Genomic DNA, 19,277 nt, shown 5'->3' on the forward strand with positions numbered 1-19,277 from the left:
AATTTACTGTATTCAAACTTAGATTATGCTCAAGAACATTGTGGTAAATTGTTGTTAAGATATTGGTTTGTAATTTTGTGGGTCTGTTCTTTTCCCCTTTTTATATACAAGAGTCAGCAGTGTTAAGCTAGTAAGGGAACAAAGACATAGAGTACTCTTTGTAGGACTGAGTTGAAATTCCATTTGGACCTGGCAACTTACATGTTTTCCACATTATGACTTAGTCACATAACCATCAACATTTACTGAAGGAACCAGTAAATGTTATCAAACAGATTTGTTCATCTCACTATACTACTCAGGTGCCACATAATAAACACCAGATCTATGACTGCTTTCCCTACCTGAAACTGTATCAGATAATTTATAATTAGTTTAAAATTTTTTCAGTCACTCACTCACTTGAGAACAAAATCTTTTGCAGCAGCACTGTTGTATAAAACATTCTTGGAATTCTTCCTGTGTCAGTTCAGGGTAAAACCTCAAGCTTTCAATGATTATACTCATCATCTTCATCAAGAGCAGCTAACCATCAAAACTGCTGATGTGATGCCCCTATATAGCTCAAAGATGGCTTCTGATTGGTCAGTAATTACATCATGCAGTTGCAGATGGTGTCAGTGTCTGCACTGGTGATGCCACTGCTCCCACCAAAGTGTAAACATTGCGACAAATATCTCTGGCTCTTCTCTGCACTGACAGCTCATTTTCATACCCCACTAATGTTACACTACTGGTCATTAAAATTGCTACACCAAGAAGAAATGCAGATGATAAATGGGTATTCATTGGACAAATGTATTACACTAGAACTGACATGTGATTACATTTTCACGCAATTTGGGTGCATAGATACTGAGAAATCAGTACCCAGAACAACCACTTCTGGCCATAATAACGGCCTTGATAGACCTGGGTATTGAGTCAAACAGAGCTTGGATGGTGTGTACAGGTACAGCGTACCATGTAGCTTCAACACGATACCACAGTTCATTAAGAGTAGTGACTGGTATAGTGTAACGAGCCAGTTGCTCAGCCACCAGTGACCAGACGTTTTCAGTTAGTGAGAGATCTGCAGAATGTGCTCACCAGGGCTGCAGTCAAACATTTTTTGTATCCAGAAAGGCCCGTAAACGACCTGCAACATGCGGTTGTCCATTATCCTGCTGAAATGTAGGGTTTCACAGGGATCTAATGAAGGGTAGAGCCATGGGTCGTAACACATCTGAAATGTAACGTCCACTGTTCAAAGTGCCGTCAATGCGAACAAGAGGTGACCGAGACGTGTAACCAATGGCACCCCATACCATCACACCGGGTGATACGTCAGTATGGCGATGACGAATACATGCTTCCAATGTGTGTTCACTGTGAAGTCGCCCAAGACAGATGCGACCATCATGATGATGTAAACAGAACCTGGATTCATCTGAAAAAATGACCTTTTGCCATTTGTGCACCCAGGATCGTCATCGAGTACATTATCGCAGGCACTCCTGTCTGTGATGCAGCGTTAAGGGTAACCGCAGCCATGGTCTCTGAACTGATAGTCCATGCTGCTGCAGATGTTGTCGAACTGTTCATGCAGATGGTTGTCCTCTTGAAACCATTCCCATCTGTTGACTCAGGGATTGAGACGTGTCTGCACGATCCAATACAGCCATGCGTTAAGATGCTTATCATCTCAACTGCTAGTGGTACGAGGCTGTTGGGATCCAGCACGGCGTTCCGTATTACACTCCTGAATCCACCGATTCCATATTCTCCTAACAGTCATTGGATCTCGACCAACGTGAGCAGCAATGTTGCAATACAATAAACCACAATCACGATAGGCTACAATCCAACATTTATCAAAGTCGGAAACGTGATGGTACGCATTTCTCCTCCTAACACAAGGCATCACAACAACGTTTCACCAGGAAATACCAGTCAACTGCTGCTTGTGTATGAGAAATTGGTTGGAAACTTTCCTCATGTCAGCACGTTGTAGGTGTCACCACCAACACCAACCTTGTGTGAATGCTCTGAAAAGCTAATCATTTGCATATCACAGCACCTTTTTCTTGTCAGTTAAATTTCACATCTGTAGCATGTCTTCTTTGTGGTGTAGCAATGTTAATGGCCAGTAGTGTAAATCCAGCATCACAGTTGAAGACCTTTCTACACAATCTCGTTTCTTCAATTCTTTAGTTGTAGAATCCCAGTATGTGCCAGCCTGGGGCAAAACGTTTGTTACATCAAACAGAATTTTATGTTTGTTTGTGGGTCTGTGCTCAGCAGCTGCAGATTTCTTCAGTTCTCAAATTTCCTTATCCCAATAGCTTTTTTTTCACTCTCTTTAAAAGTGTATTTAAATTTACTGTCTTCTAGACTAATAGGTGAAAACTCTGGCATTAAGATATAAATCAGTGAGCATTGGCTTGTGGTACATTGGCCAAGACACCCAGCTATCTTTTGTTGTACTAAAAAACACCTAAAAATGGCAGCCTTCCCTTTTTCTCTATCTCGATAGTGAACCAGACGGTCGGATGCATACTGTTCATATACTCATGGAAGTGTTCAAGAAATTCTGTCTCATAAGACCAGAACCAGATGCAGGAGTCGGTTTAATAATGAACAGGACAATAGGAATGCAGGTAAGCTACTACAAACAGCATAGTGAATGCATTATTGTGGCCAAGATAGATACGAAGCCCACACCTACTACAGTAGTACAAGTTAATATGCCAACTAGCTCTGCAGATGACGAAGAAATTGAAGAAATGTATGATGAAATAAAAGAAATTATTCAGATAGTGAAGGGCGACAAAAATTTAATAGTCATGGGTGACTGGAATTCGAGTGTAGGAAAAGGGAGAGAAGGAAACATAGTAGGTGAATATGGATTGGGGCTAAGAAATGAAAGAGGATGCCGCCTGGTAGAATTTTGCACAGAGCACAACTTAATCATAGCTAACGCTTGGTTTAAGAATCATGAAAGAAGGTTGTATACATGGAAGAGGCCTAGAGACAATGGAAGGTTTCAGATAGATTATATAATGGTAAGACAGAGATACAGGAATCAGGTTTTAAATTGTAAGACATTTCCAGGGGCAGATGTGGACTCTGACCACAATCTATTGGTTATGACCTGTAGATTAAAACTGGAGAAACTGCAAATATGTGGGAAATTAAGGAGATGGGACCTGGATAAACTGAAAGAACCAGAGGTTGTACAGAGTTTCAGGAAGAGCATAAGGGAACAATTGACAGGAATGGGGGAAAGAAATACAGTAGAAGAAGAATGGGTAGCTTTGAGGGATGGAGTAGTGAAGCCAGCATAGGATCAAGTAGGTAAAAAGATGAGGGCTAGTAGAAATTCTCGGGTAACAGAAGAAGTAGTGAATTTAACTGATGAAAGGAGAAAATATAAAAATGCAGTAAATGAAACAGGCAAAAAGGAATACAAACGTCTCAAAATTGAGATTGACAGGAAGTGCAAAATGGCTAAGCAGGGATGGCTAGATGACAAATGTAAGGATGTAGAGGCTTATCTCACTAGGGGTAAGATAGATACTGCCTAAAGGAAAATTAAAGAGACCTTTGGAGATAAGAGAACCACTTGTATGAACATCAAGAGCTCAGATGGAAACCCAGTTTTAAGCAAAGAAGGGAAAGCAGAAAGGTGTAAGGAGTATATAGAGGGTCTAAACAAGGGTGATGCACTTGAGGACAATATTATGGGAATGGAAGAGGATGTAGATGAAGATGAAATGGGAGATATGATATTGCGTGAAGAGTTTGACAGAGCACTGAAAGACCTGAGTCGAAACAAGGCTCCCGGAGTAGACAACATTCCATTGGAACTACTGACGGCCTTAGGAGAGCCAGTCCTGACAAAACTCTACCATCTGTGAGCAAGATGTATGAAACAGGCGAAATACCCTCAGACTTCAAGAAGAATATAATAATTCCAATCCCAAAGAAAGCAGGTGTTGACAGATGTGAAAATAACCAAACAATCAGTTTAATAAGCCACAGCTGCAAAATACTAACGCCAATTCTTTACAGACGAATGGAAAAACTAGTAGAAGCCGACCTCGGAGAAGATCAGTTTGGATTCCGTAGAAATGTTTGAACACGTGAGGAAATACTGACCCTACGACTTATCTTAGAAGAAAGATTAAAGAAAGGCAAACCTACGTTTCTAGCATTTGTAGACTTAGAGAAAGCTTTAGAAAATGTTGACTGGAATACTCTCTTTCAAATTCTAAAGGTGGCAGGGGTAAAATACAGGGAGCAAAAGGCTATTTACAATTTGTACAGAAGCAGTTATAAGAGTCGAGGGACATGAAAGGGAAGCAGTAGTCGGGAAGGGAGTAAGACAGGGTTGTAGCCTCTGCCCGGTGTTATTCAATCTGTATATTGAGCAAGCAGTAAAGGAAACAAAAGAAAAATTTGGAGTAGGTATTAAAATCCATGGAGAAGAAATAAAAACTCTGAGGTTCGCCAATGACATTGTAATTCTGTCAGAGACAGCAAAGGACTTAGAAGGGCAGTTGAATGGAATGGACAGTGTCTTGAAAGGAGGATATAAGATGAACATCAACAAAAGCAAAACGAGGATAATGGAATGTAGTCGAATTAAGTCGGGTGATGCTGAGGGAATTATATTAGGAAATGAGACACTTAAAGTAGTAAAGGAGTTTTACTATTTGGGGAGCAAAATAACTGATGATGGTTGAAGTAAGGAAGATATAAAATGTAGACTGGCAATGGCAAGGAATGCGTTTCTGAAGAAGAGAAATTTGTTAACATCGAATATTGATTTAAGTGTCAGGAAATCATTTCTGAAAGTATTTGTATGGAGTGTAGCCATGTATGGAAGTGAAACATGGACGATAAATAGTTTGGACAAGAAGAGAATAGAAGCATTTGAAATGTGGTGCTACAGAAGAATGCTGAAGATTAGATGGGTAGATCACATAACTAATGAGGAGGTGTTGCAGAGGATTGGGGAGAAGAGAAGTTTGTGGCACAACTTGACTAGAAGAAGGGATCGGTTGGTAGGATATGTTCTGAGACATCAAGAGATCACCAATTTGGAATTGGAGGGCAGCGTGGAGGGTAAAAATCGTAGAGGGAGACCAAGAGATGAATACACCAAGCAGATTCAGAAGGATGTAGGTTGCAGTAGGTACTGGGAGATGAAGAAGCTTGCACAGGATAGGGTAGCATGGAGAGCTGCATCAAACCAGTCTCAGGACTGAAGATCGCAACAAGAACAAGACCAGAACACAAATGTGTTGTCAACATAATGATACAATGAAGATGGGTGAAGGGGAGCCGAATTTAATGCATGTTCCTCAATATATTCCATAAAAAAGTTGGCCAGTGCTGGAGACGACAAAGTACCCATAGTCCATCATTTCACAAAATTTACCAACGTAGAAGAAGTAATGGGTGCAAATGATATTTTAGTCAGCCTGCATGTGGTCTCACTATTACAAAAGATCCCATGGAGGACACACTGAGATTTTTGGCAAAGCATTTTCCTAGTAAAATGATAAAGTTGTCTAACATGTTGTAATGCCCATCTATTTCATGTACAGCAGTAAATTTTCTGAAATAATGGGTGGAATGGCTACGGGTTTTCCATTGTCTCCAGCAATAGACAACTCTTTTATGGAAAATTTTCAGGAACTTGCATAAATTTGGCTCCCCTTTGCTAATCTTCATTTTATCATTATGTTGGCAACATGGTCACATGGCATATAAGCTCTTGAAAACTTCCATAAACAAAACTTCCTGGCATAGTAAAACTGTGTGCCCAGCCGAGACTCGAACTCGGGAACTTTGCCTTTCGTGGGCAAGTGCTGTACCATCTGAGCTACCGAAGCAACTCACGCCTGGTCCTCACAGCTTTACTTCTTCCTGTATCTCGTCTCCTATCTTCCAAACTTAACAGAAGCTCTCCTGCGAACCTTGCAGATCTAGTGCTCCTGAAAGAAATGATACTGTGGAGACATGGCTTAGCCACAGCCTGGGGAATGTTTCCAGAATGAGATTTCCACTCTGCAGTGTGCGCTGATATGAAACTTCCTGGCAGATTAAAACTGTGTGCCCGACCGAGACTCAAAGTCGGGAACTTTGCCTTTCGCGGGCAAGTGCTCTACCATCTGGGCTACCCAAGCATGACTCACGCATGGTCCTCACAGCTTTACTTCTGCCAGTATCTCGTCTATTACCTTCCAAACTTTACAGAAGCTCTCCTGTGAACCATGCAGAACTAGCATTCCTGAAAGAAAGGATATTGCGGAGACATGGCTTAGCCACAGCTTGGAGGATGTTTCCAGAATGAGATTTCCACTCTGCAGTGGAGTGTGTGCTGTGAGGACTGGGCGTGAGTCATGCTTCAGTAGCTCAGATGGTAGAGCACTTGCCTGCGAAAGGCAAAGTTCCCAAGTTCGAGTCTCAGTTGGGCACACAGTTTTAATCTGCCAGGAAGTTTCATATCAGCGCACACTCTGCTGACAGTTGTTGAACAGGAATCTGAAATAATGAGGGGTAATACAGACATGGGAGACTTAAAACATTAATCAGCGTGTACTACACTTACATACAAGCCCACCTAAAATATGGTGTGATATTCTGTGGAAATTCTCCAACTGCCCTGAGCATATTCAAAATCCAGAAGTGAGCAATGAGGACGTTTACTGGGAGCAAACTCAGAGACTCCTGCAAACCCATCTTCAGAAAGTTTGAAATCCTTACACTGCCTTGCCTATACACTCTTAATTCATACTTAACTGGAAGAATGCAGAAATCTGAAATAAGTGGTTCATGTAATGTTAAAACAACAGCTGATTCCTCAAACTGGGGGGCTATCAAGTACGGGATCCCACAGGGTTCGGTCTTAGGTCCTTTACTGTTCTTGGTATACATAATGACTTACCATTCCACGTTGATGAAGATGCAAAGTTAGTTCTTTTTGCTGATGATGCAAGTATAGTAATAACATCCAAAAACCAAGAATTAAGTGACGTAATTGTAAATGATGTTTTTCACAAAATTATTAAGTGGTTCTCAGCAAACGGACTCTCTTTAAATTTTGATAAAACACAGTATATAAGTTCCATACAGTAAATGGCACAACTCCAGTAATAAATATAGACTTTGAACAGAAGTCTGTAGCTAAGGTAGAATTTTCAAACTTTTTAGGTGTGTCCATTGATGAGAGGTTAAACTGGAAGATGGCAGTTCGGCTACGTATGCTATTAGAGTTATTGCAAATTTTGGTGATAAGAATCTCAGTAAATTAGCTTACTATGCCTACTTTCATTCACTGCTTTCATATGGCATCATATTCTGGGGTAATTCATTGTTGAGTAGAAAAGTATTCATTGCTCAAAAACATGTAATCAGAATAATTGCTGGAGCCCACCCACGGTCATCCTGCAGACATCTATTTAAGGATCTAGGGATCCTCACAGTAACCTCACAGTATATATATTCACTTATTAAATTTGTTGTTAATAATCCAACCCAGTTCAAAAGTAATAGCAGTGTACATAGCTATAACACCAGGAGAAAGGATGATTAAGGTTAAATCTGACTTTGGCACAGAAAGAGGTAAATTAGACGGCGGGCTGGTGAGAGGTGGGATGGGAGGTGGGGGAGGGGTCGGGGGGGGGGGGGGGGGCAGAAGGAATGGAAAAGCAAAAAAATAAAAAGACTGGGTGTGGTGGTATAATGACAGCAGTGTAGTGTTATTTCCGTGCTTTTTCTAGTCATGACATTTGTGTTAGAAGACTTGGAATCTGAAAAATGACCACTAGAGCATTTCTTTTTGCTTTCTAGAATTATCTGTCTTCTAATAAAACTTTGATATTGGTTGTGTACTAGTCTTGGTAGTATGTGTGGAACACCACATCATTTCCCATAAATAACTGCAATTTCTTGTACCGTATACAATTTACTTGTGCTTGTTATGATAGATATATTAGCTAGTGTTCAATATAATTTTTGTACTTGTATTGAATTTTCATCTTGCCCTATTGAATCAATATATTTTATTTAAATGTAAAAGAAGAATTTAAATTTGTCAGTGACACATAGTTAGGAAAAAGGACATTAAAGCAAATTTCACTGTTGTCACATTTTTGGCATAAATTATGACCAATTTTGCTAGACATTTTGCAAAAGAACTCAGATTTTAGAAAAAAAATGTAAGAATGAGCGAGCTGTTTTTTTCCTGTAACAAGATTTGAAAGATTTGGAAAGCAGTATTTTGTATGTTGGTATAATCCATTATGTGACATGAGAACTAATGAATACAAAATGTTTGTAGCAACCAGAAACTAAAGGACAAAATGGGTGATAAGACTGCTGGTCTAGCACAAGGAAGAAATGACCTAAAATCTCTTGAATATTCTTTTCCAAAGTGACGTACCTAAGGATGATGTAAGGTGTTGTGAAGGCCAAGAAGATATTAGTGAAAAATGTAAAAGGCATTGTAAAATATTGTTTCGAAAAGATTTCATTTGTGTTCTAAGCCAAAGGAGTAAGTTCCTATCAAAGTACTTTAATTTTGTTCTGTAATCTAAATTATTTTGCTATATTTTCTTTATCGCATTGCAAATAACTCTACATGGACTTAGATGTTTTCTTTTGGCCATAGGGAAGTACCAGTCAATACTAATTTCACTAACCGAAGACAGATTTATAAATGTTGATATATGAAAGAGTATAAAGAAAATGTTTATGTGTAGTGGTTACTTACAGAGGTTGGTGATGGTCAGAGGACCCAAACATCCAGACATGACAGAGAAAGAGAGAAGGCTGCCAGTTTTAGATGTTTTGGTACATTTCAATCAGTGTACCACAAGTCAATGCACACTGATTTATATCATAATGCCCAGAGTTTTCACCAACCAGTCCAAAAGAGAGCAGCTTTAAGTACATTAGTACACAGAGTGAAAAACGTTTCTGACATCAATCACTTGGGTTCTGAAATTAATCATCTGAAGTATGTGTTCCAAAAGAACAACTATGGGTCACATGATATGACGTCAGCATGTGCCAAGCGAAGGAAATATGAAAATATTAAACATTCACATGGTGAGCCAATGACTCCATTCCTTCCATTCTGCAGCACCACATCCAGCAAAACTGGAAGAGTACTGGGAAGACAAGGTACCAGATTTATTTTGTGACCTCCTATGAAGATCAAGGAGATGCTATGCCCTGTTAAAGACAGTCTCAGTCTTGGGATCCCTGGGATTTACAACATCTCTAGTGAGCGTGGAAGCAATTCCATCAGTCAGTTCATGTGCACCATTTCTGACCACTATGCAGAAGTTTTGTCTCTGGCTACTGTGTACTGGGTTTTCATGATTAATGAGGCTATAGAAATTTAGGATAAGTGAGAAAATCTTCAACTGTGACAGTGGATATAATCTTAGCAGGGCATGGAAGGTAGCTCTCAGTACAGAGAAGAGCCAGAGTTATTCGCTGCAATGTTTATGCTATAGTGGGAGTGGTGGAACCTCCAGCACTGATGGTGACATCATTTACAACAGCATGACATAATTACCAATCAATCAGAAGCCGTCTTTATGCTATATAAATCCATCACAACAGCAGTTAAGATAGTAAGCTGCTCCTGACAAGGACAATGGAGATAATTGTTGAAAACTGGAGACATTAACCTGAAATGATCCGACAAGAAGTCTGAGAATGTTTTATATGCTTGCTCATTTGTTCATTGTGTTGCATAGATTCGTCTAATAAATGCCTTAGATTTTTTCCTAATAGGATTAACAAAAGTACTTTGTGAGATAAATTTAGTAGTGAACTCTCTTTGCAGTTTTTACAGTTCCTTCTATTCTGCTTGTATATCCAATAACTGTAAGTAATATCCATTCTTCTGATATTCCCCTCTCATGTCCATTTTGCCAAAAATAAGATTATGCAGTCTCTCTACAGTCTTGGTTTCTGTTTGCAACATACTGGAATGCAAGAGCATATAAAACACATTCTGCTGTAATATGGTATATATAGGTAAGACCAACTGCACTTTGGAAGAAGGCTCTGTGGAACATCAACACTGCACTTACTTTTAGCAACCTACGAAGTCTGTAATTGCTGAACATTGTTTTTCTGCTGGTTATAAAATGGAATGCAATAAACCAACAATTTTGACCGACACTAACACATTTTGGGATACCATTATTAAAGTTCCATTGAGATAAGCATGGTGGAAAACCACAGTAACTGAAACAGTGGCTTATCAATTGGGTATTTGCACGGGATACCATTATTTCCATGATTTGCTCTCAGCAAAAACAACAGAGTAAACTGTGCTAACAATCAGTCCCCAGAGCCTAGGTCCCAGAGCAGTACAATGCCATACTTTAAACAAATACTTTCAAAAAACTACTTCTTATTTTAGGGGTGTTACGTTTTGAGGATAATGTCTTATTCTTTGGAACTTTTAGTTTGTGCAGTTTTCCTTTTGATTTCTTATTTGCTCCTTCCATAGGAAGTGATAATGTTTCCCAAATAAGTAAATGCCTGTCAAATACATGTACTCAAACCATGACTTTCCCTTACTTATGACATATTGTCACCCCTGTTATAGACTCACTTATTTTTATTTTATATTATTTTCACATAAATTGTTGATCCATTTTATTTAATATCATTGAAATGTCTTCTTCATTTTAAGATAAAATAGCTTTGTCATCATCACATTTGTTCTTTTGTCATCTATTACTTCATCTGTGAGGTGGCTTCACCTTTCTGTTGCATTTGGTAGAGAATAATGTTCGTTATTATTTTCAATTGACATATGACTAAGCAAAGCATCTGATAATTTTTTTACTTCTAGGCATTCACCCATTAGGGATGGGCATTATGAAGTTTCTCTCAACATCAGTGGGTAGTTTTCCCTTTTCATATAAGTTACACAAAAGAGTATCAAACAGTGGAAACTCCAGGTAGAAATAGCAACAATGTAGGAAAAGAGAGATTGCTGCTTACCGTAAAGAAGACACATCAAATTGTGGAGAGGCACAATTAAAAGACATTCACATATTGCAGATGGCCACAGCTTTCATCTGTAAGACACACACACACACTGAGGAAGGGGAAGGTGAAGTGGAAGGGGAAGAGATAGTAGTGTATGGGTGGGAAGAGAGATGAATGCTGTCTGGTGTAGTGTGCAGGGACTAGACTGCCAACAGGCAAAGCATCAGAAGGTTGTGGGGCAGGGTGGTGTGGAAGAAAGGATCGAAAAAGAAGAGGAGTGTGGGAAGATGGATGGGTGTGTTGGTAGAGTGTTGCACATAAAGATGGTGGGAGTCAAGAATGAGGAGAAAGTGGTAGGACAGAAGGGGTGAAAACTGTAGGGTGTGGAGACAGTGTGCACTTGTGAGCACAAGTGTGTTTGTGAATCTCTGTGTCTAGAACTGGTATAAAAATATATTTTTTCTAGCAGATGCTTTTCAACCTTTTAGTTGCTTTAAATTCACTCACCTTGCCATCTTGAACCCCCTCATGAACCATGAGCTTGCCATTGGTGGGGAGGCTTGTGTGCCTCAGCGATACACATAGCCGTACCGTAGGTGCAACCACAATGGAGGGGTATCTGTTGAGAGGCCAGACAAACAGGTGGTTCCTGAAGAGCGGCAGCAGACTTTTCAGTAGTTGCAGGGGCAACAGTCTGGATGATTGAGTGATCTGGCCTTGTAACACTAACCAAAACAGCCTTGCTAAGCTGGTACTACGAACGGCTGAAAGCAAGGGGGAACAACAGCCGTAATTTTTCCTGAGGGCATGCAGCTTTACTGTATGGTTAAATGATGATGGCATCCTCTTGGGTAAAATGTTCCGGAGGTAAAATAGTTCCTTATTCGGGTGTCCGGGCGGGAACTACTCAGGAGGATGTCATTATCAGGAGAAAGAAAACTGGCATTCTATGGATCAGAGCGTGGAATGTCAGATCCCTTAACCGGGCAGGTAGGTTAGGAAATTTAAAAAGGGAAATCAATAGGTTAAAGTTAGATATAGTGGGAATTAGTGAAGTTTGGTGGCAGGAGGAACAAGGCTTCTGGTCAGATGACTACAGGGTTATAAACACAAAATCAAATAGGGGTAATGCACGAGTAGGTTTAATAATGAATAGGAAAATAAGAATGCGGGTAAGCTACTACAAGCAGCATAGTGAACGCATTATTGTGGCCAAGATAGATATGAAGCCCACACCTACCACAATAGTACAAGTTTATATGCCAACTAGCTCTGCAGATGATGAAGAAATTGAAGAAATGTATGATGAAATAAAAGAAAGTATTCAGATAGTGAAGGGAGATGAAAATTTAATAGTCATGGGTGACTGAAATTCGTCAGTAGGAAAAGGGAGAGAAGGAAACGTAGTAGGTGAATATGGATTGGGGGTAAGAAACAAAAGAGGAAGCCGCCTGGTAGAGTTTTACACAGACAACAACTTAACCATAGCTAACACTTGGTTCAAGAATCATAAAAGAAGACTGTATACATGGAAAAAGCATGGAGATACTGACAGGTTTCAGATAGATTATATAATGGTAAGACAGACATTAAGGAAACAGGTTTTAAATTGTAAGACATTTCCAGGGGCAGATGTGGACTCTGACCACAATCTATTGGTTATGAGCTGTAGATTAAAACTGAAGAAATTGCAAAAAGGTGGTAATTTAAGAAGATGGGACCTGGATAAACTGACTAAACCAGAAGTTGCACAAAATTTCAGGGAGAGCATAAGGGAACAATTGACAAGAATAGGGAAAGAAATACAGTAGAAGAAAAATGGGTAGCTTTGAGGGATGAAGTAGTGAAGCCAGCATAGGATCAAGTAGGTAAAAAGATGAGGGCTAGTAGAAATTCTCGGGTAACAGAAGAAGTAGTGAATTTAACTGATGAAAGGAGAAAATATAAAAATGCAGTAAATGAAACAGGCAAAAAGGAATACAAAAGTCTCAAAAATGATATCGACAGGAAGTGCAAAATGGCTAAGCAGGGATGGCTAGAGGACAAATGTAAGGCTGTAGAGGCTTATCTCACTAGGGGTAAGATAGATACTGCCTACAGGAAAATTAAAGAGACCTTTGGAGAAAAGAGAACCACTTGCATGAATATCAAGAGCTCAGATGGAAACCCAGTTTTAAGCAAAGAAGGGAAAGCAGAAAGGTGTAAGGAGTATATAGAGAGTCTATACAAGGGTGATGTACTTGAGGACAATTTTATGGAAATGGAAGAGGATGTAGATGAAGATGAAATGGTATATATGATACTGCGTGAAGAGTTCAACAGAGCACTGAAAGACCTGAGTCAAAACAAAGCCCCGGGAGTAGACAACAATCCATTAGAACTACTGACAGTTTTGGGAGAGCCATTCCTGACAAAACTCTACCATCTGGTGAGCAAGATGTATGAGATAGGCGAAATACCCTCAGACTTCAAGAAGAATATAATAATACCACTCCCAAAGATAGCAGGTGTTGACAGATGTGAAAATAACCAAACAATCAGTTTAATAAGTCACAGCTGCAAAATACTAATGTGAATCTTTACAGACAAATGGAAAACTAGTAGAAGCCGACAGTTTGGATTCCATAGAAATATCAGAACACGTGAGGAAATACTGACTCTACGACTTATCTTAGAAGAAAGATTAAGGAAAGGTAAACCTATGTTTCTAGCATTTGTAGACTTAGAGAAAGCTTTTGACAATGTTGACTGGAATACTCACCTTCAAATTCTGAAGGTGGCAGGGGTAAAATACAGGGAGTGATATGCTATTCACAATTTGTACAGAAACCAGATGGCAGTTATAAGAGTCGAGGAACATCAAAGGGAAGCAGTGGTTGGGAAGGGAGTGAGACAGGATTGTAGTCTCTCCCCGATGTTATTCAATCTCTATATTGAGCAAGCAGTAAAGGAAACAAAAGAAAAATTTGGAGTAGGTATTAAAATCCATGGAGAAGAAATAAAAACTCTGAGGTTCGCCGATGACATTGTAATTCTGTCAGAGACAGCAAAGGACTTGGAAGAGCAGTTGAACGGAATGGATAGAGTCGTGAAAGGAGGATATAAGATGAACATCAACAAAAGCAAAACAAGGATAATGGAATGTAGTCGAATTAAGTAGGAAGATGCTGAGGGAATTAGATTAGGAAATGAGACACTTAAATTAGTAAAGGAGTTTTGCTATTTAGGAAGCAAAATAACTGATGATGGTCAAAGTAGAGAGGATATAAAATGTATACTGGCAATGGCAAGGAAAGCATTTCTGAAGAAGAGAAATTTGTTAACTTCGAGTATAGATTTAAGTGTCAGGAAGCCATTTCTGAAAGTATTTGTATGGAGTGTAGCCATGTATGGAAATAAAACATGGACGATAAATATTTTGGACAAGAAGAGAATAGAATCTTTCGTAATGTGGTACTACAGAAGAATACTGAAGATTAGATGGGTAGATCACATAACTAATGACGAAATGTTGAATAGGAATGGGCAGAAGAGAAGTCTGTGGCACAACTTGACTAGAAGTAGGGATCGGTTGGTAGGACATGTTATGAGGCATCAAGGGATCACCAATTTAGTATTGGAGGGCAGTGTGGAGGGTAAAAATTGTAGAGTGAGACCAAGAGACGAATACACTAAGCAGATTCAGAAGGATGTCGGTTGCAGCAGACACTGGGAGATGAAGAAGCTTGCACAGTATAGAGTAGCTTGGAGAGCTGCATCAAACCAGTCTCCGGACTGAAGACCACAACAACAACAACTATCTTGTACCAAAAGAGTCCTATCATCATACCTAATAATCATAAGAACAAAACTGTTGGTACAAAAAGTTTTAAGTCATAGTTCAAAATCTACAGTTGACTCACAACAGTTATCTGCTGCCAAGCTGCTCTTTCTACTGTCTGCAAACTTCATAAATTATAGTACGCTTTAATATGAAAACGCACTCTCTGAATACAACTGAAATAGAACACTTTTTGGCATATTCCTTTTAATGAAAAACGAGTTGCAAATAAATCATAGGTGCTACTTTACAGTTTGAAATTTCCAGATAAGAGACAAGGTAACCAAATGTTCATGTCACAATCAATGTTAACTCTTTCATGACTAAATTAATTAAAATTTCACATATTACTATAAAAAATGGTTTTCTGCTTTTGGAATGGATGCTGAGGGAGGCAACATTTCTGTATTATTGTTGTTTATAGGTTTATAATCATTTTAAATGGGACATATGTGTCCCACTGAAATTGAGGAAGAATAAATGGTTCCCTAAATTTATTCCTCCTTGAGTCCAGAGAGACATTTATGCCCCACTTAATTTTTTCTTTAACTAGGGATTCCGTAAAAAGAAGAAAGTAAGTACCATTATTATATCACATAAATTCCAAGACAATAAGTCAAGATAATAAGCATTTTCAGCTGCTCACCAGCTGAAAAATATAAGATTCATCACAACAGAGACTGAGATGGTACACCCTTAACTATAGCCTGCTCTGCATTCACAGCAGAACAGAGTATCTCACTGCAAATAATATACTGTCCAAGTCACAGTATGGGTTTCTTAAGGCTTCTGATATACGGAAAGCTAATTACACTTACAGTGACAATGTACTTACTTCATTAGACAATAAGTTAGCCGCTACTGGCATTTTCTGTGACCTGTCAAAAGCCTTTGACTGTATGAACCACAGCATTGTCTTAAGTAAATTAGGATATTATGGTCTTGCTGGCAGTGCTGTGAAATGGTTGGAATCTTAATTAACTAACAGGAAACAAAGTGTGTCATTGCAAAATACCTGTGTAGTAAGCAGTCGGTCTTTAACTGGTTGGGAATGAATTACATGTATTTTTTCTCAAGGTTCTATCTTGGGTCCACTGCTTTCTCTTGTATACAATAATGACCTCTCATCTGTTACATTGCCAAATGCTAAGTTTGTTTTGTTTGTAGATGATACAAATATAGCAATAAGTAGCAAGTCGAGTACAGATTTACAAATAGTGCCAATCAAATTTTTACAGACATTAATAAATGGTTAAAAGCTAATTCACTGTCATTAAACTTTGAAAAGACCCACTATATGCAGTTCAGAATCTATAACAGATTTCCTTCCAGCATGTATATAACATATGAAGACATGCGGATTGAAGAGGCTGACAGTGTAAATTTGGGGGATTACAACTCAATACTAAAATCATTTGGGAAGGGCATAGCACAGACTCGCTGAAGTGCCTAAATAAGTCTGTATTTGCAGTGAGAATGATATCACATGTAGAAGATATAAATATAAAAAACTTACATACATTTCTTACTTTCATTCTATTATGTCATACAGGAACATATTCTGTGGTAACTCATCAAAATGAGCAAAAGTTTTTGGTGTGAAAAAGTGTGTAGAAGAATCATTTGTGGTTAAAATCAAGCTGGCCAGAATGGCCGTACAGTTCTCGGCGCTACAGTCTGGAACCACGTGAATGCTACGGTCGCAGGTTCGAATCCTGCCTCAGGCATGGATGTGTTTGATGTTCTTAGGTTAGTTAGGTTTAAGTAGTTCTAAGTTCTAGGGGACTGATGACCACAGCAGTTCAGTCCCATAGTGCTCAGAGCCATTTGAACCATTTTTGTAAATTCAAGAACGTCACACGGAAACTGTTCAAGGAACTTGGCATTCTAACCACTGCTTCTCAGTCCATTTCTTCCTTAATGCTTTTAAACAGTAAATTGAAGGATTCATCATTAACTGAGATATTAATTTGTGTTATAATGTACAAAGGCATAATTATATTAAAAACTGTTAATATTAACATAAAAATCCAAATATCTCTTGCACATTGTGCAGCTGTAGATGAAAATGGATCAATAAATGAAATCAAATGGAATGAATTTAGTTGCAAATAATATATCTCTATTTCCAGCCAATAGCTCAATGCCAAATATCAATACTAGGAATAAGAACAATCTACATAAAGACCTAAAATCACTTACCTTGGTCCAAAAAGTGGTTATATATTCAGGAACACACATTTTCAATAAATTTCCAACAATCATTACTAACTTGGTTTCAGATAAAGTGAGGTTCAAAGTAAGTTTGAAAGAGTTTTTGATAGGCAACCTCTTTTACTCTACAGATGAATATCTTAACAGGAGTTATTAGACCAGCTTAAGTAAAAATGTCTGTTGGATTTCAGTTTAGACATCTCTTGGTCACTACAGTCAATATTATGTATTTTGCGCATGATAAAGTTATTAAAAATGCAGAACAATATTTCATTCTGACAGTGTAGTAATTCTGTAAATAGTAGCAATTCCTAGTTAACTGTAATGTATTCACCTATTTTGATAATCTCCTGACAAATGATTAGAGTATTAGATATTGTATTCAAATGTTTTATGTTTTTTATGTTATTATAAATCACCACAAGTTTTTAGAGTTTTCTGTTTCATACCAAATCAAGGCAAATAAAATAAGATTACAGAACTGAATAAAATACATTAATGTAAAAAATTTGCCACAACTATGGACAAAAGGCACTAATAGAAATTCTCTACACACACACACACACACAGATCATAAGGCAAACCAACTTAACAAATTTAAAAGTGTTCTACCACTAAATAGGTGCACAAATCTAAGTATTTCTCGCAAACAGAGTAAAAAATAGCAATAAATACCTTTATTGAGTTTAGCTATTGCAGTAATGTAAAAGAATTACACAAAACTGTCAGAACACAAGGCACTGAACATGCAACTGAAACAATTAAGCAATATCTCATGAGTTAGGTGCCACACAATGAGCCTGTTGGTTCCAAACAGTTGATAAATTCAATGTTAGATCGCAGTAGCAAACAGATGTGGGGCTTTTGTGTCCCTGTGAACTTAGAGAAATAAATTTCTGTGTGGGCCACATGTCCCCCTGGTCAGGAAATGTGAAAACATGGTATTAAGGTATATGTTTTTGTATTATTTGATGTTTTGTGCCTGATCTTTATCATGGTTTCTTGATTTATAAGTGTCAATTGTTATTAATTAAGTTAAGAAAAATTTAAATGATTTAATCTCCTTGATTTACACTAAATAATTAAAGAAATTGCTTCTTCACAGGGCTTCTTAGGGGATCAGTCAATTTCATACCTTATACTGCCTGATTCTCAAGCTTTCTGAATTCATTACTGACTCCATTTATTCTTAGAAAAAAATAAAACTATGGCTGGCCTTGACAACAGAAATTACTATTAGGCTTAATACTGCAGTACTAGTTAAAGCTGTACAAATACAAGTAACTGGAAAGTATGTCTCTGAAACAAAGTAAATATATCCATATTCACAGTGAGAAGAAAAATAACTTTTGACACAAATTAGCATAAAAATAGCGTTTACTGTGGTACAACTAAATGATAAAACCAAAATAGCAAAAAAGTCAAATTAAATTTTAATATTTGGTATTATTAGATTCTAATATTGTTAATTTATTAATTATATTTTGTAATTTAACTTAAATTATTATGAATTGATGGCTTCATTTGTTTCACTCTGTTAACTATGTGAAATGAACATTACCTGCTGCAGGGTAGAGCCCTTCTTCAGTAGTGACACTTGTCAGCCAAGGCAAGTCTTGTACAGAACCTTCAGTTATTAAGTGTGCTGGGTGTTTACTCAAGAATGGCTTTTTCCCTGCAATTTCCACTGTTGGTCCAAAGGGAGTGAATGGGTTGTATCGCCACACCTATCAAAAGCAGATTACTGTAACAATTTTTGCTAGTTTAACCACTCATGGAAGATGCAGTTGAGCGCAACCGTTATAAAGATAAGGAATTTCATTGATGATTGGTATCTGAATGTTGTTTCTTAATTTGTCATGTTACTGCATTTTCTGAGGGCCTCAACTCATACATACATTCAAACGTGGTCTTTTGGAAATCCCATAATAAAGCACACCCTGGAGGGATGTGTTTAATATAGGTCAACATAATACAAGATGATTAACTTTCTTATCCTATAACAGCTTATCAAGAATTGTACAGAATAATGATAGCCAAGAACATAATATCTGTGAAGTAGAAAATGAAAGTTGAAGTAAACTACTCCCTTCTGCTCATAACAGTGCTCTGTAATAAAAGTGCTTATGTGGAAAATATAATTGCCAACATTGCTAAAAGCAAAAGTTTCTTACTCATTTCTCTGTGAAACTACGAGGAAAAATTATTGGCGTACAAAATTCGCAGCCCG

General features: G+C 38.1%; 1 protein-coding gene across 1 annotated transcript in view; it reads right to left on the reverse strand.

Annotated features, from left to right (window-relative positions):
• LOC126273233 (venom carboxylesterase-6-like) overlaps positions 1 to 19,277 on the reverse strand; it is a 159,173-nt gene that overhangs the window by 22,632 nt on the left and 117,264 nt on the right. The window contains exon 6 of the mRNA XM_049976780.1: positions 18,609 to 18,774. Coding sequence (XP_049832737.1) covers positions 18,609 to 18,774 — 166 coding nt within the window. The remainder of the gene's footprint in view (positions 1 to 18,608; positions 18,775 to 19,277) is intronic.

Source organism: Schistocerca gregaria, chromosome 1 (assembly GCF_023897955.1).
Source record: "Schistocerca gregaria isolate iqSchGreg1 chromosome 1, iqSchGreg1.2, whole genome shotgun sequence".
NCBI classification, from domain to species: Eukaryota; Metazoa; Arthropoda; class Insecta; order Orthoptera; family Acrididae; genus Schistocerca; species Schistocerca gregaria.